Source organism: Varroa jacobsoni, unplaced genomic scaffold, assembly GCF_002532875.2.
Source record: "Varroa jacobsoni isolate VJ856 unplaced genomic scaffold, vjacob_1.0 scaffold_299, whole genome shotgun sequence".
Lineage (NCBI taxonomy): Eukaryota > Metazoa > Arthropoda > Arachnida > Mesostigmata > Varroidae > Varroa > Varroa jacobsoni.
In genome coordinates, this window is record NW_019213201.1 from 25125 (window position 1) to 48018 (window position 22894).

General features: G+C 41.4%; 2 protein-coding genes across 9 annotated transcripts in view; one reads left to right on the forward strand and one right to left on the reverse strand.

Annotated features, from left to right (window-relative positions):
- LOC111259148 (uncharacterized) overlaps positions 1–22411 on the reverse strand; it is a 32648-nt gene extending 10237 nt beyond the window's left edge. For 6 of the 8 annotated variants that reach the window (XR_015310460.1, XR_015310459.1, XR_002679447.2 and 3 more), the window contains exons 1-2: positions 22358–22411; positions 21965–22106 (exon numbers count right to left, since the gene is read on the reverse strand). The gene's annotated coding sequence lies outside the window, so the exon portion shown is untranslated. Of the gene's footprint in view, positions 1–20588; positions 20806–21964; positions 22107–22357 lie in introns of those variants that run through there. The other 2 variants (XM_086967751.1, XM_086967750.1) reach the window with 2 other exon arrangements.
- LOC111259147 (uncharacterized) overlaps positions 15912–22894 on the forward strand; it is a 26736-nt gene continuing 19753 nt past the window's right edge. Inside the window, exons 1-2 of the mRNA XM_022830887.2 lie at positions 15912–17337; positions 21977–22169. Coding sequence (XP_022686622.1) covers positions 17021–17337; positions 21977–22169 — 510 coding nt within the window. The 5' untranslated portion in view covers positions 15912–17020. The remainder of the gene's footprint in view (positions 17338–21976; positions 22170–22894) is intronic.

Sequence of the window (22894 nt, forward strand, 5' to 3'; positions counted from 1 at the left end):
CTTGTTGCAAAGTCCGAATTAAAAAAATGTTTACACGCTTCTCGTGTGCCGTGAACTTGAGCTTCAATAACGGTGCATAGTTAACGAGACTTCAAAAAAAAGCTTCAATGGATAGGCGGTTCACTTCGTCTTATTTAGGTGTTTCCCGCTGCTGTCCTCTCATCTGCATGAGGGCAATCGTACTTCACGAGGCCATACAAAACCATACCGATTTTAAAATATCGAATTATTCAGCTGACTTTTTAGTCCAGATTAAAGGAAGGAGTGCGCGTATGTTTTTGTCTGACAAAATGCGGCAATAAGGTTTAGTCACTCTATTCAAAGTCGGAAATCGCGTCAGAATAACCATTATACTATGCAAAAGACTAGTGAAGATTGTCAGAAGGATATGCTATGAAGTCCGCCATTATGGACGTTTCCCTGAATTAAGTGACTAAATCAGCTGAGTGTTGACATGTGTCTAAAGGTAAGCTAGATAACAAGACTATTATTATTATTATTACTACTATGATCAATATGACTATACAGGTAAGGAAACATCATTGAAGCTCGTAGTATAGGAACTTTCTACATATAATTCACTTTTTTTTTTTAACTTCAGTGGCCTCTATAGTATGCCTAAGTTATGGTGTTATAGAAAATTGTTTTTCTAAATGCATCTAGCTGAATTTATGTATTTTATCTATTCTGTTCAGGTTTGCCAATCGTCCCTTGCGTAACTTACACTCATTACCTTTGGCTTTAATTTCTTTATCTATAAACCTATATATTATTTCTGATTAAATGATACGTTCAGTCGAATATGACTGCACGGCATGTTGAAGCAATCCGGTCAGCGGCACAAGGTACTATAGTACTTTGAAAATCTGATCGTAGATAAATAAACAGAGAAGATATATATATATATATATATATATATATAAATAAATAAACAAGATGGTGTTGTTGTTGTTGTTGTTGTCGTCGAAAAAATCATTTGTTAGTTAACCTTCAGGTTCGTCGACAATGGCAACAACTTGGGAAAATGTAAGCTTTATGATCGCAAGTATAGGCACTATGAGAACGATGATGACAATGATCATGGAAAAGGTTAATTATATATATATAAAGCTTGAGCTGCCTGTTGAAAATCCCTGTAGAGGCTGATGTCGTTCATAACGTAGCTCAATTCAGTATCGACATCCGAAAAGCCGTAGACTAGTGCACTTACGTTATGCCGTTGTTTTAAGCTGCTATATATGGTTAGTTAGACGGTCCTCAGGTTTGTTTCATGTAAACGCTATAATAAGTGATTGTTTTCTTTTAGCAGTCAGTGTGCTTAGCTCAGTAAAAGCTCAAGTAAAGGATCATTCCACCATAGCGAATAATAGAGCTTGCTTGGTGGCCTATCATAACTGTATAGGTTTTGTCTCTCGGTTGTGTTTACGTAAGTAAACATTTGCGTTATTCTGGTCATATATAGACCATTAGTGGCAAAGAGTCGCGTACTAAGAGCTTTCGGTTTCTGCGAAATTCGTCAAACAGTCTCCGATACAATACGAATGTAACTTCATTCAAAGGGGAAAATCCGAGCGAGGCGTTCTGTAGGATCCAGTCGTTGATTTAGCTTTCCATTACAGCGCACTTGGAAACGAGAGGTCTACTACTACTAGTAAAGAAAAAATACTATGTACACTCTATAGAACCTGACGCTTTATGCTACAGTATGCGTTGATTTAACTTGAAATTGTCATCAATTGGCCCTAAACGTACGGCGCTCAAAGGAAGTTCAATGCTAGAAACGTAGACTTTGGAAATGTTATTATTTATTAGGCTTTAAACGTAAACGATTGCTGCTGTTTTTGTACCGAGTGGGGTTTTTATATAAGTACATTTTTCTGAAACTTTACAGGCTTTTACAATTGCCTTTTAAAGCATTTTAGGGCGTTTAGTAAAGGAAATGATTTGTACGTGCGGATATACTATTCGACGTGGTCACATGTGGAACCTCCGAGTTTTTCCGCTAAATGCTATTGAACTGTCTCTCTCTACAGTATTGGTATATCATATCCATATGAAGCAAAAAAGAGATCGTGTGGTCATCCACAGCTCAGAAAAAAGTACTTTAGCCAAAAATCTGGTACAACGTAGATCGTATTTGGGGTAAACTGTCGCTAATTCGAACTAGCGAAAAGATAGGCTCTAAATGATACATTATTAATTATTAGAAAATGCTCAGTCGGTCGCACCTCGGAAAAATGGTCCACCATTTGTAAGATTCGTGGCCTGAAATAAAAATCATTGCTTCGAATATCGTAGTGGACAAGTCACTACTTTCATGACGGTGGACTTCAGGACCGGGTTCATATACGCACGTAACAACTCATTTGCATATGACTATGGCTATTTTTATACCGTTATGTCAATTGTCCTTCACACGTTTTCTCTATGGTGTTCTCGAGTTCGTACTGTTTTACAATACGCAATGATCGATAAAGTTAAACAAAAACGCTACTTGGGTAACGTGTTAAGATTATACGCACACGATGCTATCGCAACATACCGGCAGGTTTCATGCTGCTTCTTACCAAACTGTGTACAAATGAAAGCAATACATTTTTTCTTCGTGTGCCAACAACGACATCTTGAAAACCGCTTGTGTTCACCATAAGTCTCGCTTTCTTCGACGACGACTCCGATTTGGAGCCTAAATGTTTTGTAATTCCTGTTTTGAATTCGCGAATGTCTTTTTTGAGTAAGGTCATATAGGTTATATCGGTATATCTAAACTCGTTAAAGTCTTGCTAAACTCGCCACATAGGACAATCGAACGGACTTACACAGCAATCGGCCAAGGTCCTTAAAATCCACAGGTCCAATGCAGTAGTGGAGTACTAGGTGCAGAAGTCTAAAAGAGCTAATGCTTGGGCAGTATCTGCACGAACCTACAGCAGATAGGCACCTAATTTCTGCATCAAAATGCCAAGATTGCTAGAAATGACTCTTTGTCCGTTAAAATAAGTTTGCTCTTCAATTCAGTCCTTATTGTATTGCAAAGACACTGGGCCATGCCCGTAAAAAAATCTCCTATCCGAAACAAGGCTTGGTACGACAAATTCTTCCCAGATTTCGCCTTACCACTTCGTATACAAAACACATAAATAAATTATGACCAGAAATACTCTTCAGTATTGCGCAAGGTAAGTAGATATATGCTGAGCGATCAATTATAACAACTTGCCCCGAAGATTTATTTAATCTGTTAAACATTATGAATTGTAATACTCTATCTGGTACATATTTTGCGGACACAGATAATTTTGTGGGTCCCTTTAATAGCACTCCACTTAGCTGACTTTAGGACACCTATATAATTAAACCCTTAATCATTCTTGATAACTGCAGCGTATTACTTAGCGTACGTCAGACTGCATATTTGGCCGTTTGGACTATACATACATTTTCAACATTTTTAGAAAAGCAGAAGAAAATCAGTGTGGGACACGTGACCTTACTTTCGCAACTTTGGAGGCGTTCTGGAACAACTCAGGTTAGACGCAACGGGGTTCGCTTCACTGGAAGATACGATCAGGCTTCTACTACTAAAACACACCTCTAGCATTTTTTTGTGTTTTAATTAAAACACACTGGCCGCTAGCGCCACGCGCGCTTCGCAATTATGGAACTGGTTGTTTAGTTCTTAAAAAAAAACTAGAACACAACTTCAGTGATATCACTAATGAATACTGCCACGGACCTGTTTTTGAGCTATATAATCGACATTATACCGTTGTAACATTTAGTTACGGAAAACGCCTTCAAGATTCAGCGACAAAAGCAAAATCTGCTCGGCAACTGAGCTTGAAGTAACAGTGAGTTTAAGTTTATTAAATGTAATGCACATTTTATTGATAGATAGCCCTAATAATTGGATCAAAACCACAATGTATACTTAGTGGTTCAATATAACTGTTGGCCAAATAACCATTGCATATTATTTGGTTCTCATCGTGCAGACATTACCGGGAGAAAGGTTGTAAAAATTCAGCTGTGTCAGATATAAAAGAAAAAGATGTAGCAAGCGTTATTTTATAAAAGAAAGTTCTTTTGTATTACTATTAGTTAGTGAGCAAACACAAAACAATCTGTCGATCTATTCTCGTAGTTGGTATCGACAACCTGAGCGTAAAACTGCAAAGAAATCAATTTATGGCATGACGAAAGTAACGCTTCATCAATGTCGTTTCGCGCGCTAATTAATAACATACATTCAAAACGCAGAGAAGTAACGAAAGGAAAAAACGCAGCAAGCCTGGCGTAACCCTAACCTTTAATTTGTCAAGAGCCTGCCGCCTGTAGCAGTGAGCAACAAAGCCTAATAATAAGAACGGTAATGCATCCTGACATAGGGCACTTCTTGATCTTTCTTACAGCAGAAATTTTGAATACTAAGATGCATCACACATTGCCATATATACAAACATAGGTTTAGCGCAGGACTAAACTGTGGAACAAATCAATACTGTCCCGCCATAGTCGGCTCTTCTAAATCATCGATAGGAATAATTGATAAGTGACCTGATTGAACCAAAACTAGGCTGTGGGCCAAGCACCGTTGATAGGCAAATTTTTTATCACTATCAAATAACTAGATTATAATAAATGCTATCACAAAATAACTAGTGCGGGTGGAAGAACTGGCTTTCGGAAGACCTAGAAGACCGCTAAGCTATTCCGAGGGTGAAATGGCAGAAAGAATTCATTTACCATAGTTTTATTATTCAGGAAATGTTTATTACGTACATAGGTACTGCATGCTACGTTAGGATATATACTTGATAACGTTGTACATCACAGTAAAGCTTCTAATAGTAATAAAAATAGTCATAATAACACAAACATCATCTTTTGTTGGTGTAGACCTTATTCGACTAACGTCATCGAATGGCATACGTATTGCTAAGCTTCCCATTGTATTGCATACAGCTGACCCTGTAGCTAGGCCAAAATCACCTTTTTGGCCTTTGTCTAGCACGTTTGAAACCATGAATAGTCATCACTGGCCTACTTTCGAAATTGGACGTCTGCTCATCCTCACTGAGGGCTTGACTGGCAGTGTGTATGTCCATACGATCAATATTACAAAAACAGATCCGAGGAGAATTCCCAGCACTACCCAGACTATGATGGCCAAGCGTATATATATACATTCAACTGCCGGTTTCTGTGTTGCTTGGCTAGCACTACTTGAAAAGTTTACGGAGGGAATCGACGACCCCCGTGAAGACCCACCACTACGGTTAGATACTTCTCTCTGTGCCATCTCCCGGAAGCGGATTCGATGAACTACTCATACTACCCGCGTGTCGCTTCGTTTTTCACGAAGAAAGAAGTCCCCCATACTATCTAAAATTACTAGCCACCTATTATGAAATTGTAGCATGTAGATGTCTAGCTTCGATTATACAAGACCCTTACTTGCTCAGCCACGCTATTGATTCAATTAAAAATGATATAACCAAAAATAATATATAGGGCAATTCATTAAGGTTGCGCTGAGAATTATTGCGCTATGTTTATTTGCCAACGTCTTTGAGGCATTCTCTCAAAAACGTACCCGTAACGAATCCGTCGGGTTAACTAGAACTTGTTTGTCGATTGCTCGAAGTTTCCCTGAAGTAGCTGGAACAATTATCGAAAATGTTGAAGCTCTGTCGTAAAAAAAAAGTAATACATTTACGCTGTCCTATAGTTACGCTTACGACATGCTAAACCATTTACGATAAGTCAGCATGATTTGAAACTTATCGAACCTTAACTCCCACTGAGATCTACAGCGCGTGTATCGACCTAAACTCGTGTTTTCTATGTGAGCCTAAAGGATTCATAATTAACAATCTCTTAAATAATGACCAATTCTAGTTTCGTTTTCTTAGCGTAAATTAGGTTCTATATAATCATGTGTAGGCAGGTAGAATACACACGATCAATAAGCTATTCTCCCGATTTCCATTTAACTGATCGCCATATGTAACACAAATGCAATTTTTTATTTGCGAAAAAAAAAAATTCATTGCAACATCACTGACTGGTGGCGCGTCACTTATTTTTGAATTTTGTTAAAGAAAAAATTTTAAATTTGTATGAATCGATACCCTCAATGTCGTTTCGGCCTTTATGAACCTCACCTAGAATGTGATGCTTATGAAACTGTGTGTATATTTGCGAATTTCGTTTAGTTAATTAAATGTAAATCATCACTGATCAATATAAGAAGCGGTGCTATCTTGGCCCACGTAACGTTTTGCCGGTCGAGAATTTCATTTTCTCTTGCCAGAGCAGTTAGTGTTGCCTGATTTCTCGTCCCCCACATCGAGCGTCAACTTTTTGGAGGCACCTGATGATGATGATGATCCGTAGGGTCTTGTTTACTATCTATATACTCGTCGAACAGCGCCATTAGTTGACTCGTCAAATCCATCAGTTTCATTTATGGCTCAATCGAACTTCCTGAAAACGTGGTTTTTATTTACTAAAAAATATAGGCCTTCCGTAGGCCACTGCATCTCATGCCCGTGAAGAGACGGCGCCTTTTTTTTTTTCGAATCTATTAATTGAGCATAAAAGTTTATACTAACCAGTCGAAGAGAATACGATATTTTAAAATTTGATAACCGCTAAAATGTTTGCACCAAGGAAGTGACACTGAAGATACGGCCGCGTATAACATAAAATAATCTGAAATTTCTAATAACTGAAAAGTAATGACTAAACATCCTTTAGGTATCTGACACTATGGCTCTAGTTAATCACTTAACGATCTACTTCACCTATTTTTGATACTCGGAGTCATCTATGCATAAAAACAAATTGATATACGGTTCCAGCTTAACTTTAGGTAGATCTCTATAGCATTAACACAAGTCGCTGAATTTACCATAACTCTGGCATTGATCTATGAAAGCGGTCATTTACGACACCAGGAGTGTCGTCGGTTCGATTGCCAATGGCGAAGTCCACAAAACATATCCTTTGTTCCGAAGAGAACTTCACGTCACCGTTACTAGATCAGACGGTCGCTCAGTGATCAAAAATTCATCCACCTTGGTCAGCAGGATCATCTATCCAGCGCTCGGATTGTCTCAGTGAATTTCTGCTACTTATAGCCATATTCCATGTACACCACTAAGCACTTCAGATCTCTCGAGCTGGCTTTCGCAAGAATCTTTACCCGTTTGTAGGCTAGCACAAATAACCTTAACGGATTTTTTTTTTTGGATATCAGCCAACGAAACTGCATTGTAGCAGAAGACGCATGCCTGTATCTAAGCTCCATTGTAATTAGTACCAATTTCTAATCCACGTTTTTGGAAGTTGTTCGGCGTTACTGAACTTCTATAGTAAGCGTACGGTAATCTATGCGATTTGATGGATTTTATTTCAATACGCCCCGGTATGTTCATTAGTTCGGAGTGTTTTTATTGCAAGCAACATAGCAAAGTACGAGAACATTGTCATACAACCTCTACCTATTCATCTGGTCTTGAAGATACTCTCTATCTGAGGCACACAGAGGATCAGTCTGAACAAATCAGGGTTAAATAAAAGTGATATCGCCTAAAAACGAACTGGAACAGTGAACTTTTGCTAGAGAGAGTAGCCAGCCAAACGAAGGACAGTTTCGAAACGTATTATAAATCATGTTAAATAAACGTTGAGTTATGTTATTTATTAAATCGATTGAAAGGGACAGGCGTTAATAAATCAAATCTAGGTAGATGTAGCTCACATAGTGGAGAGCGTTTGCTAGCAATCAAGCTAATGCTAGGATTCTACGCGGACTAGCCGGCTCAAGAAGATGAGCAAAGGAACCTCGATTCTAACCCTGCTTCGAATCAGTTTGTTTCATCGTAACATGCGTTCTCTTGAAACGATGTCCGATTTCATGGACGGTACTTTAGCGCAAATAAAACGAGAGCCCCTCAGCAATAGGCGTAATAGGACAACTAACCAATTTCTAGTTTTCATTGATTTACCCTAAATTACGCACAAGGTATGTGGAAACAGAGCAGACTCTTGATGAAGTTCCCGTGCTGATACAAGAATAACTTGTAATGCCAAGAAGTAATCTCAAGTTGTCGTTTCAAACTAAATAATTATCCTATATGTACTCAATGCATGCAAAATAATGTCTGTATACGACTGATCATCAAAGGTTGATGTATGTTATAAGATGAACAGTTGCTACAAGATGTCAGCCCGCTGTCACTATGTCAGTTCTCTTCAGTGACCGTGTAAGCGGGGCCAACTCTATTACAATAATTATGGTAGTCATTCAGACCTAATTTGTCTGTCGGCTGCCCTAGCGGCGTGCGGGCCACCTAGTAGGTTAGCTGTGATAGCACACAACTGTTATCGTTTAAATATGCATTCGTCGCTCACAGGTCGTTCCGTTTGACCCATTATTACGTAGACGTAAAAGAACGGTACGTACTGTCTTTTTGAGCATATTTATTGCTTGTTCGTATAAGTGTTCGACCGCGTCATTCGCTGCGTTACGCCTAGTAACGTTAAAGGCCCACAGTTTCCAAATTGGCCTAGTCTTGTAGAATGCTTCCATCCAGGTAAGTGTTCCACAATTTCTTGTATGTCATTTTCCAACTCCTCATAAAAAAGACGCTTATTGGTTTATGTGTGAGCAAAACATTCTTAGATTCATTTCTAATTTATTAAACCGTAAATGTTGTTTTTTTCCCTGATCACTGTAGCCTCGAATCCCGCCCAGATGTCTTTCCAACACAGACGGCCGACTACTTTTTTTTTTTTTACTTTCAAAGCCTTCACTTTGAGATCTTTAGCGACTCTTGTCCTTCTCACTTGGCGTTGCTAGCGCACACCATCGCACTGAAATTTAGTACACAAAGACGACGGCTGCATCGTACGATGGTCATCAACCAATGCGCTAATGAATAATTCTTCAACTTGTTCTCTTATAGGCGTCATTTCATAAATTGTGACTTCTAACTTAACTAGCGTTTATGCTAGAATCATTATGTTTCAGACAAATCAGCGCTATTTCGAGAATAGCTACTTATATTGTCTGTCCTTCAACTCGCAAATGCGTATGCTCTTATAGTTGAAAAATAAAGATTATGGCAGATCTGTTGTGGCAAAACAACCTATTTTCAAACTGCCCATGTCCGTACATCAATAATCCAATCCTCAGTTTTGACGTTGGCGGTCCGTTAATAACAGACGTACTAACAAAAATATTCGGTGGAAAAAAAGCTATTTTTAATGCTACTCCGATACGTCACTTTCGATATTTTGCTGGTTCCAGCTGTTTGATGGGTATCGTTAGACAGACGTGTCGGGAAGCATCAGCCCATAAATAAACACGATTTCATTTCTATGATTGTTGCAGAACGGCGCTCTGGCAATAGAGTAACGTTGTGCTCGTCATTTTCCGATCGTTCGACGCCACTGGATTAGTATACGTTCAATTTTTTCAGGCAATTTAGGCAGCCAGGTCATGCTCTGCATTAGTGATATAGCTTTTATGTGTCTGATACGATACCGTGCTTACGTCAAGCGATAAAGATGGCTCCTTGGGTCAAGCTGCCGGTGGACGTAGAAGTTCTACGCTTGGCCTGTTTAACAGGCACTTTGGCAGAGCATCAAAGCTCAAACCTATGTTTTTGTTAGCCTTCTCATGATCATAAGGTTCTGGACTATAGTTTGTAATGAAGGCTTGTCACTCGCTGCATTTAGAACACCTACAAGGCTCCCTCGCACCGTGACGCCTCGTGTCGTAACGCGAGGCCGTCTTTTTAGACCCATTGTGGTGCTGGTTCTAGTTCTTCCCCACCTTCTATAGAGAAATCAAGCTAGGGCTCTTCTTTTGGACGCACAAGACCGTATGGTTAATCCTTGTACGATGCCGCCCGTTCCGAACGGTACTGGTCTGCTTCACTGTAGGCGTTGCTTGTGGCTGTCAGAATGAACTACATAATATTTACGAGCTATGTGTGACACCATACGTGTCGAACATTTATTCAGCTAGATTTCATTCATGGATTCGTCTTCGTATATCACCTTGATGCAATGCGCAGTACAAGGAAGGATATCCTTACAGTACAATAAGTCTTTATCCTGTTCTGCTTCCAAATACAACAATGATAGTTGCCATGATAATAGAGCTTGTCTAGAAATGTTAAAAGTCCAGATAGGCCCTCTGGCAGTAGGTATATTTATGTTAGCTCTATAATTAATGTAAAATGTTCTAGCTTTGTTGTTGAACCGGTCTGTCCTTTATGTGAACGCTTTCCTATACATTTTTAGATAACTATAATATCGTAATAGCGGAAGCTATCCATTTACAAAAGAAGGACCATTTATTTTTCAGTGTATCTAACTAGCTTTATTACATGGGCAATATCATAGAAAAACTGAAGGTATCTCAATACGGGTATTATTTTATTGTTACGCATAGACTGGGTCGGAGAGCCAACAAAAGGTCGACAGCATCTAAGGAAAAAGCGCGTAACCTTGACAGAGTTAGCTTTGCATGAAGATGATTTGTTTTAGTAAATTCGTTTAAGCCAAACCATAAAACAATCACAGGTGTTTCTACCGCCGGGTCTGGCGATTTAACGGAAAGGCAAATCATCCTGAGAGACAAAATTTTTGCCCCTTCGTCGGTGATCAGCAGAGTGACTGTTTCTCTATGATAATTTCTTTGACCGATTTGCATAACAGTTGTTACCAAGATCCTCTACTTTATTCTTACAGAAAGTAAAACATTCAGCAGGAAATATGATGACTCGCCAGAATGACTAAGAATCAGTGCCAATTTAAAAAAAAATTATATTCTTTTTTTAGGGCAGATAATTTAGAATTATTGCATCGAAAACTTGACGGTACTTTCATGTTCTCTGCTTTATTCAACATGTGGATTAAACAGGATCACAATAACAAAAATTCAAATATTGAAGCATTTAGTACGTAAATGAAAGGTCGTATATTTCAAGCTTGTAGTTACAGGTTTGGTGAAAAATCTAAAATGTATATATAGTAGGTAACTCAAATTGTAAAAAAAAAATAATTGTGTGCTGTTTGTCGTAACAGACATATCTTGATTCGCTACTACGGTTAATGCCGGCCTAACGAAAGCACTCTTCATTATCGATAGGTTCGTTAAGGATTTGGTCCTGAACAAACTGTCCCTGTCAAAGAAATCTAAGAATATGTTAAAAAAGCTAGTTTATGGCACTTACGGTGTGCTCAGCTCCTTACCGTTGACAAATATACTACATCACTGAAGGCAGAAATGTACGTGACGGTCCAGGCAGCATACCCAAACGTTGTTTGGCCGGATCATAGCGTCATAAGCAGAGAAGCTCAGGGCCTGTATCAGGTATTGCTTGCGAACTCGGAAGAGCGCCCAACAAACGTGAAAATCCGTATGAAACTGCGAAAAAATACCATGTCCCACGATATTTGCAAACTTACTGCCGGAGGTGACGGGCCCTATTTCTCGCTCTGCTGGCCTCTTCATATAGCAAAAGCAGGATGGTCACCTCATAATCTTCTGAGAATGGCAATTCATTTACAACTTAAACGTAGCCGCGGCGCAAAAGGTCAACTCATAGAAATCCAAACTACGCTGCGCCTTATACGCCCCATGATGCTCATGAAGAAAAGAGACGGGACGGCGTGATTGTGTGTTGCCTGTCGCGGATTGAATGCCACATCACAAAGTGCGATACGTACAGTGCACTGACGACGCTACTCTCGCAGACTTCCACGATTTCAGTAAACCTAGACCTAATCAGTAAATCGTGGCAAATCAAAATACATTTAGATAGAAAGAAAAGAAGAAGCCTTCAAGCGAACTACCAGTTGGGGTGCTTACGATGGAGTATCGCCAATGCGCTTACCACCCTTCAGAGATCCGTGAGCGGATAGAGTCGTTAGGGCGGATTAGTTCTAAACGGCTCTTGTCTATCTTGGTGTTGGTGACCATTGACTCGCCGGTCCGCAACTCAAGGCTAAGAAACGTAGCTACGTAATCCAGGAGGTGATGATGCAATATCCGTGTCGTACGTATTCTTTCGAATATATTCAAAGGCAGCCGTCAGAGTGAGTATATAGCTGTAATATAGCCTGTCGAGAATTCTCGGTAGCGCTGGTGTAGAAATCACTTCAAGATAGTAACCAACAGCACTGGCCTGATTGAGGATTTACTCTTAGCCTGAATCGAAAGGGCTCGAGGCGGAACAGGTCATCACTTTGCAACGTACGAGGTTTCCAAGATCGCCGGTATTTACAAAACGTTGCAGCATATGTACGAACGTTTCCTTATAGGAAGCGCTCTTAGGTAGCGAAACAGGGATCTCGTAGCCAGTGCAGGGTCTGCTAACTACGGACCTGGAATCGCAGTTTTAAGCACACATGCTGTGTAGTACGTGTTTAGTACGATTACGGGGCTTGAATGGGTGGTCCCCAGTCGTCCCGAAACATTGTTTAACTGACGACAAAGCGTTTGCTCTCTCCTCAGCAGAGTTTTCTATTTATTCGAAATTTTACTTGATGACATACCATCTGATATAAAGGACGCGTAGAGCATTACTCCTGGATAGGGATTTAAGTACGTACATACAATAGAGTTAAAGAAATGCCGCGATCATGGCAGACAACGCGACCTGTTTTACATGGCATGAGTTAACTGTTACCTTAGAGAATACAATGTGGAACACATTCACGAACCTGTTGGACATCCTCGACGTAACGAATGCAGGGTTCAGGTAAAACAAGACGTCGTTTGGCCTGCTTTTCGGCCACCATATTGTGTTGTGCGGAGAGCCCTTTCTGGGTGTAGGGACGTCAAGAGCTGAAGTGGCGAGAAATCGTCGGTGTGCAAACCACCGGCACGACTTTTCGCTACGGATTAATGGTAAGAGGTGAAAAAACATCTTAAGTAGGAAATGTCCGTCCTGCGGAGATTTAAATACGCAACTCCTTGCGGAAGTTGCTCCAGAAATAGCCATTTCTGTGGGCTTTTTACTATTACTAGCGGAATGGCACCATACAGCTATCAAGTTCCACATCTCGAGGACGTCAGCCGACCTTGACCGCGAAGGATGTACGGTCGTATGCTGCGGAACGTACCCCGGTAGCGCGACCAAATGCAAAGTTACGCTACGCGTATTAGCAATATAGTATCATTCTTATGTAAAGGTGACCTTGATCAGTGTATAAGGGTATACATTTTTTATTTCCGACTCCTGGCCCAAGGTGCCCTGTAGTCTCTTTTTGGACATTAACGCAGGAGCCTTGAGCTTCGTAACCATGCGGCCTTTGCGCATGTCCTTCCAACATCGTTCTCATGTACAAGCATTATTTGTTCTCGTGTGCCGCTCAAGATGGTCCTTTGACGGTCGTAAGTTTCAGGCAACTTTCGTTAAAAAGAAATCCCGCAAAAGTATTTTGCGTGTACGTCAAGATTCAAATACGGAACGTCTTTATAGCGATACCGATCCCACGTTAGTAACCATTTGGAGATCTGGTGCCGAGTAAGTGGTGTTCGTATTTCGCATATACGCGATAATACATAACTAACGGAAAATGTGCTTTATAGAATATAGACAATACCAAATAGTCGGAGCTATCCTTATTTACCGTTTCAATGTTTTCTTCCCCTTGAATAGAGATTTAGGTATCTCGTTGTGTACATATATTCATTTTTCAAGATTCGTACCATTTTAATGTGATAATGTAATATCCAATATAATAATGCTCGAAACGCTTTACAGGTGAAGTCCCGGCAGGTCTTGATCGATACGAACCGGCCAAACAAGTAACGTATGGCTAGCAACGTCAGTCTAACTGGCCTTCGAATCAAGTACCTCTCGCGATAGTGAGACGCTTCAAACGTTGCTACAGGTGCAAGGGCCTAAAAGCGGCACGATTTGTAGGGTTTTAGAACAATCCTACAAATCGTGATCCTACAAACGCGCCGAAAAAAAAGTTCTAGTAACCAGCATAAACGTAATCAGATCAATCAAAATAGTTTTTTAGGAAATTTATCACCTAATTAGCAGCGATTTAACCAAATCGAGGACGTCGATTTGAACCCGTGGCCATCTAGCAGTGCTAGCTCATTCGCCTACATTCGCATAATTCGATCGTGCGCCTAACTAACATCATATGGAACAGTATTGAACTTATAACTGTCGATTTTAAGGGTCCGATCATGTATGATACATGCCAATATTAGATAGTATATTACTATTATTTGGAAGGTTCGCTAAATTTTCTTCACTTGGTTATTTAGAAATTTGTTTAGATATTTGTTGGGCTTTAATCGTCCCAATAGGTACGTTTCTTAGCTTAGGCTGAATCAGCTTAGGGCTTGAAAAATTCATGAATTATGTAAAAGTTCTGCGCGTTTTTCTTTCGAATCGCTCGTTTTACTAATAGATGACATTGTAAATCAGTATCGAGGTGGTCAAACTTAGATACTAAATGTGTAAGTGGACGCCGTCTGTGTTAGTTCGGTATTTCTTTAGGACTTTGCATAGAACTTTGCCGTTTAACCATGTCGACTGCTGTGTTATTTGAAATAAAACAGGCAATACGTTAATTGTTTTTTTTTGTGCATTCTGTTTAACGCTTTTTGAATATTTGCACAGTAGCGTTCGCCGTTGTTTGCTTCGAAAGTTCTTGCTGACGCGGAGGGGACGGGGTTCAAGAAAAGACCCGGGAGCAGCTAGACTGCCATTGCGCCTCTTTTGGAGATATCTCTACCAAGTAAAGTAACGCGGTTATTTGTTTAATTGCCGATATCAGAAGCATATCCGACTAGCTCTATGGTAATTCGAAGGCTAAATAATAGCAACGCATTATCACTTCTACTTTAATTTACTACAAACTCACTGAGCCAGTGTTTTTGGATAGAGTTCGGTTGTTTTCTTTCAGCTAATGCTATTCGGTTCCCGTAAAATATTCGTCTACACAATTTATTTCAAAGATGGTCCTGAGGGGTTCGAATACGAAGAGTGGAAACGTCCTGTTTAAACACTCACCCGTACTACACCCGTTCAAAAGAAACCTCGTCAAAGAATTTTCTCATCTATCATATTTATCACATCATGTCTCGCACGTAGCGCCATTCAACTAGAATGGATTTACCTCTGCATTAATATACTAGTAAAATTATCTGAAACACAATAGGAACGTATGCATAACGGGTGAACCTGTAACAAGGGTTGGCCGTCGTGCTTTTCAAGCATTACTTTTCTCAGCGTATGAGTTTTGTTCATCATTTTGTTAATTATTCATAAACGCTCAGGCCTGAGCGCGATCAGGCTTTATGAGCCATCACTTTTTTCGCACGCAAAACGTACTCATCATCCGCGCGTTCATCATCGTTGACCAAACCGCCGACTGCATCTGGCCGACGGCCAACGGCCAACCGGCTCGTACGACGGATTTCGAACATTGGTATTTATGTTAAATTAACACTAGTGAAGTAGCGGAAACAGGACTACTGCCGTTGCTGCATCGGTGTTGTGCGGCCGACGGCGTCACGTTGGTGTTAGAGCTACAGGAGATTGTATGAAGTGACATCGAGCGTCGTGGGGAGGTCGAGAACATTTTCTCGCCGAGAACGCCCCTATCCCCTTCCCTATAGGAGAACGAGTCTTCCCGTTATACACGCAGCGTACCCCCTCCCCCTTCGCCTAGCTCAGTTTAGCGCAATGCCCCAGCCAATTGCACGGATGCTTCATTAGGTGTCTGGGCCAATCGCGTAGCTGGGGGGCGGGCCTCTCGCTTGGCTCCGCCTTCGGCACACGCCACACTCCAACTGGCGCTCCATAGAAGAAGAAAAAGAAGAAGCGTTAGGCAGCTAAAGAGCAGCTCTAAGCGGCCAACATTGATGGGTGTTGTTGAATTCCGATTGAATCTTGATCTCAATTTTTGCTGCGACCCGATTTGCGATCGAGGTGTCTTCTACTGGCTAGATTCATATGTTTCACTGTCCGTGGTCAGAGTGCGGTGATTTTCGTGCCTCTTTTACCATAGTGAATGTAACCAGGAGGCCAGCGAGACGGCAAACGTCCAATGTAGGAGTGCGGAGCGAGTTGTTACAGTTTGTATTTAGTAGTCTTCCAGACATTTCCCGAAAGCGTGTTAGTGCCCCATAACAACGGCCACTTGCTCCTTACAAAGTGTCTTCCCTTGTTATTGCCCTTAGCTAGAAAAGACGCGGTCTATGCGTTGATGTCACTGGGCCTCTGGAACGGCAACTTGATGATGAGATAAAGCGATTCAACACTACGACGAGATAGGAACATTGCCTCAAAGAGAAAAAGCGTCTTGTGCGTCTCTTTAGAAACTAATTCGGTTTGCCACTGTCTGTCAGGATACTTTCGAAGCGTGTAGAAGTTCGTCATTGCCAGTCACGAGGGACGTGAATTGAGTAGAAGAGACTGCCTGGGCAAGTGCCGCTAGAACATATAGCATACGGCAGTGCACATGTAAAAGTTTCTGTTTGCCTACTGATACCTAGCTAGCTCAAGTCGTCCTACGGAGACATGGCGTTAATACCACTGTAGAAGGACGAGGAAATAACCCGGACCAACAGACTCTGTTCATGACGACGGTGTTTTACATTAATGCGACATGGCTTGCATGAGGATTTACTAATTGAACATAGAGCACGTTGATTTAAACGATACGAGTTTGAAACGATGGGAGATCACTGATAGCTCTGTGTCATGTATTAAGATCAGTGCTCAGTTCCGGAACAAACGTGATACTTTCGGACTGTCTCTAATACAGTTGGACTAGGACACGTCGATGACCAAACTCTGTCCGATACTCCAGGGTCACCTCTCAGAGAGTTGCAAACCTTCGTCTACTGCAAGATCTGTGTGTTCCAAATACTACTAATTTTGAAATACATCAGTGGTCGAGTAACAACATCGCGAAGGTTGCACATTCAGGGCCTATCAGGCGCCACGAAATTTCGATACCAATGATGCTTGGTATAAGTGGATTCTCGCCCGCGGGGGGCGGTGTCAAAACAAGTGGCCCCAGTCCTGCTGTGAGCAGTGGTTTGTACTGCGGCGGAGCCGAACTGGCTGCTCGAGATCCCCGGAACCTCCGTGAGGATATAGCGATTGCCCCTTTAGCGCTGCCTCTCTCAGGCCATGGTACACCACTTGGCCTAAACGGAGCAACGCCATTATCAGCCGCACATTTAGCAGCTTCAGCCGGAATTGTAAGCATGGTACAAGGCGGTGGAGTCCACAATCCGCATCTAAGCAATGTTGAGTCTAGTGATGATAACAGGTGGGTTCAATTGGCAGGCCGCGCGTTGACAACAATGTTCTTTGTAAAAATCAGTACTAATTTGCGCAGCACCTCTGTTTTTGTGCATATATCATACTGAATAAATTTTAGAATCGTAATCGCTTCCTGAAGTAAATACTGTCTAGATACGACGAGGAGTTCAATTGTCCGATAGTTACCGAGCGTGCATTTTATTGCTTGAATATCTTCAATGTAGCTTCTAAACGTTCCCACACGATCAGCTATGAAGGTTCCATCTACAGTCAAGGAACCAAAATGATAGGACTTTTGCGCGTGTAGAATAGAGGCCTTATTTGTTCGTTACCGATCGCTTTCATTTCATCTGCTCCACATAAAAGACATCCTGATTTGAGCATTGACTAGAAGACTAGTGGACGATTTTGTATCTCAGTCCAGTAGAATGTTGAACCGCTGATGCGAATTCAAATGGTAACGTGGAGGATTTATCGATGCGTGTAGTATATATAACGACCAATACACATCTGTAAAACGTCAACAGAATAACATAATTATCTGATATCGTTCCTGTAAACGTATTTACATTTGTGCCAAAGTCGCGTTGGATCCAAATGGAGAACTATTATGGACAAAGTGCCTCATAAGTAAGCATATGTTCCCACTGGACGTTTCTGCGAAGAAATCGAACGAGAGGCTCGTTTTATTTGTCCATACGATCGCTGGTCAATAAGCGAAAAAAAAAAAAAAAAAAGAAACGCGTTATTAACAATTTCTACGAGCAAAAAATGTTCACAACTTGAAATATATATATATATATATTCGATCAAGTAATCATGGTCTTCCTCGTTATTGGATCAGCTCAGTGGCATACAGAATGATCCTCATTGAAGCTTGTCATCGCTGATTTAATGCGCTTTTAATGACCGGAACAACTTAGGCGACGTTCAGAGGGAGAGCGTGTTGCCAGGTTCCCGTCCTGTGGCCAGCTCGTGCCCAGATACGCTGAAGACCTGCTCTCACTTTGGTTTCTTACAGCTGAGGGCTTCTCCACTATCAGCGATCTCGAGAGGCTCGAGATCCGGAATCGCAATGAAGTAGAGGAGGGGTTAACAATGACCGATTGTTGCTGTACTGTGCTGTTATCTATATTCGTCCTCAGATAACCTGTTCCCCCAACAGGTCCGTTGTCTTCGATTGTAATCTCCGATCTTCTATCTCGTCGACGCCAATGTTCGCTCGTTATTGTTGATGCTATTATTACTATTATTATTATTATTCTCTTTCAGCAGATAAAAGAGCTAGCTGGGCGATACCGAGCGAACAGATTTCATCGGGAGATCCTTATCGTAGGCGGAGCGCAACAATGGTGGCACCAAGCGGACTTTAGACGTAGGCTCCGTTAGTGTAGGGCCTCTGGAATCTTCGATTGTCCTAGTTGTAGTTAATCTGACTAATATGCATATATCTACCGATAGCAATAGCTATCAGGAACACCGCAGAGAGACCATTGAGCTTCCCATTCGAACTTAGCATCAATGGAAAAAGACCGCCAGATGTTGCATGTAGAGGATACGTGCATACTGACTGTCTGTGTAGACCGTCACGTTACGCTTGCAGTAGCGTCTCTTCAGTGATGACCTTCGTCTGAGTACGCATGGAGCATATTTGTTACTGGTTTCGCTGGCCGAAAAAGTCGTTTCCATGACAGTGGTTGTCATCGCCAATGAAGCCGAGTAGAGTGTCTAACGATGGCACCTGTCGAGCGTGAACCGAGGCGAAATACTTCTACTTAACAGACTGATTGAACATGGCAATGATTGCAACACGGAAAAAAGCAGTCATTTTTCAGTCTGATCGGCGTAATCGCTAGACGACATCACTCAAACGTGAACAAATTGAAATGACTATAGATGCTATCTGCCATCATGTAATCTGAGATAGTTGATGACAGAATGCGGTACCGACCCGCTTGAAAATGTCTGCAGGTGATACGTAGGCGTTGGTGGCTTGAAACATACCTTTGATATAAAATGTATGTTTAATGTAAATTAATAATGGTCTATTAGTGGGATCATTCATTTAGATGGCCGTATGTAGCGGTTAACCCTTGCGAATTTTCTGGGCTCGTTCATTGAAATTCAGACATCGTTCGATTATACCAAACGGGATGTCTGACTGATGACTTTCATAGAGCGTTATTAGCGCTGAAGAAGGTGGGACACTATTATCGATTCTGCCCCGTCTGATTAATGCTTGTAGGCATTGTTCTTGAATGATCAGACTGATGACGACCGCTATCTCTGTTGCTAATCACTGAACTAGATGTTTATTGTTTACGAATAGTAATGAGACGCGTTTCAGCGTCCATAGAAAACGCACGTGTCGTTATTGTGGACAATCGACGAATTTCAGCTTTAGCTAGAAAGGCTCTTCAGGTTTTTTACTGTGCCTCTTTCCGCCATAGCGAGACCAGAGCCAATATGTACCGTCATTGACATTATTATATCACTACATCGAGAAAATTTCATTTGAAAAAAGCAGACAGCTATCTCTTGCCATGATTAGCTAGTCTCAGCAGTGTCTCACAGCCTTTTATACGATCGACACCATGTAAACGATTTGTACAAGTAACGACAAATGGTCACAGAGCCCGGAAAATATTGCCGAAGCAAGTGTACCATTGCCATGCATTGTAAAATGAAGCCATTTCAAAGCTCTAGTGTGAAAAAGCTATTCAAAGGAAGTGTTAACCATCGTGGATACAGGTTGGCTTTAAGTAAGGAAACTCTTTAGTACTCGAATACAAATATACGCCGAGACCGTACGGCAGCATCGTACAGCTGGTTCTAGTAATTATCACTCACACAGGGCCACAAGTGAGCCCTATCAGAATTCTGAGACTTTTTCATCCTTCGCAACCCTTTTTTGTGACGACTCCCTGCACGCATTACCACTAGAAACCACCGAAAAAAAGTAAACATCAAAAAGAAGAGCCTTTTTCTGTTGACGATGAGGTTGATTTGGAAGAGTTACGAACCCAGCCCACCGAAAGCTGACGTTCCCGCTAAGGCCACAAAAGTACAAAAACGTGTCTTCGTTTAACGATACCATTTGAATCGCCATTGATGTATGTTTGATCGCATGCATCCGGGGCAATAATATAGTCGATATTAACAAAAGAAAAGTAGATTCATGTAATTCAAATCATAGGCGGGTTTTATGACGTATGAAAAAGCTACCTATGCAATTGAGTTCAGATTCCATATACGTACTTCATACGGATCTTGCGGAATATGTCTAGTTCTTATTTCCTTACGTTGGCCGCAGTCCTGTATTAGAATCCATAATCGGTTCCCTGTTAGTTCCTCGAATGCGTACTGCTATTGTACATCGTATTACTCATTCCACTGAAACAGCTCTAACGAAACAGCCAGTGTTCGAAATTTCTGGATCTCTCGCTTCACAAGTTAGGAACTGTGTCTTCTTAGACAGACCTTTTCGACCCCATCATCCACCCTCCCCGTCCGTTCTCTCCGTGTCTTGTTATTCTTTCCAGTGCTGATAAAGCTACCTTTTTTTTTGAAGCCCCACGTTGGCGAGTTAGAGTTGGGAAAGAAGGATTCATAAAGAGCAAAAGGTTTAGAGTCGAGGGCGGTGTGCTCGCATGCCGCGGGCGGGGGAACAAGTAGCGAGGATCTAGTGGACGCTGCAGCAATACTGACGGCATATGGTGCTTGTTATAGTCCAGCTCCTCGACGTGGTTTTAAGCTGGGTTAGAAACGGGTCCTTCTGTCTCTATATATTCGGCAACACGGATCGAATTCGTGTACGCGATGTGGTCCAACGAATTTCAAAAGAAACGAGATAAACAAGGAAATTTCCGCATTTCCACTTCTAAAATGCTCCAGTTTTAGATGCATGTGTTCCCTCGTTACGACGAATAGAGTGCCCCTAGATGCGCACTGGTGTCCAGTAGTGAGAAGAGAGATTTCCACGTCGAGTCGTAGAAGAAAGAGGACTCTGAGATCTCTGTAGCATTGATAACTACCCCTCATTCTAGTGGCGGGGTGTGCTGCTTGTTGTAAAGTAGATCGTACATCTGTAACGCATGTTAGCACCAAATTCCCAAACATCCGCCTTCCAAACAGCTGTCTTTTTTCACGAGCTGCTATCTTCAATGATTGCGCTTCTTACTGCACATTACTGTCTACTATACGGACGAGATGTAGGATTTCAATAACAGAAATGAATAATCTACACCTTCAACAAGGGGTCGAATCTTTGCGGATTCTCGGTTGTATGCATTCGTGTCTCACGACGTTGTTTGGCCAGACAACGCATCGATGAAAATCGTCGACATACTAGACAGATTCGTTCGATGCCTATCCTTCCAGAAGTAATGAATTTACTAGCTGAAAAAAAGCTTGATACTAAACTTAAGAATTAGATAATTCGGGCAAGCAGGTCCACAACAAACGTGTTATGGGCGCGCGCGGGGACATACTCACTGTGTATAGACTAGCTAGTTTTCCATAATCTACAGAAGCGGGCAACAATTTGCCACATTTTCGTTATATTCTTGTGCTCGTTAACGGAAAATATCTATTATTCTATATAATGATAGTAATAAAACATATCGTATGTTTACCCTGACTTTCAGCTCGAGCCACGGTCAATCGGATTACTTCGAATTGGAGTCAAATACACAATTCGGTATGCCCATAAGTACAGGAGCATTAAGCTTAGCTGGGCCGCTTTCCGTTCACAACGTCACCAACATTGAGTCAACGCTAGAAAGTCACAATGGCACGACCGCTGATCAGAGCGACGATATAGTTGAAATTAAACATTCGGTAGGTTTGCTTTTTTTTTTTTTTTTGTAGGAAAAAAAATCACATAGATCTAAGTATTTGTATGATGCTGAACCGCCTATATCTGAGAATATAGGGGGAGCGGGGCTAGAAACCTTGAGAAGAACAATGGTGACGTGGGCACGCTTTTCCAGCTTATAGTAATTTAATGTAGATTAGTGAGCTTTTACATTTGTTGCTATTCATGAGGTTATCACTCGTCAGCGCAGCGTCCATCATCGACGGGCCCGAAGGTTACTATAACGGGTCTTTTACGAAAGTGTTTCTAGTTATTTTGCCTTGAGATAGAAAACTAAATGCAGAAAGGGCAAAAGCAGGCGACCGGAAGCGGATTTCTCGATTGCAGAACCAACTGCAGAGGGCAGATAGTCCGAGCGGATTTTCGGACACACCCAGCCTAAGCAGTAGAATCATAGTGTCGTTGTGATTTTGCAATTCAACTTAGAATGACGAAGGAAAAAATTCATCGAACCGCCTTCGGGCATTGATACAACGTTTTTCGAAGCCATCTTATACTCTGTGGATTTTATATTAAAAACACGCGTTTGTTCCGTATGCTCGTTACGAATCTGTCAATGTGGCGCGATATTGCGCGCTGAAACAAAACGTTTCATCTATTCTGGATGAGATACGATACGCTGGCTTAAACCTGTTTATTAAGAATTTGAAAGTACAACAAATCTAGTCTAAGATAAAAATCCGCCCAC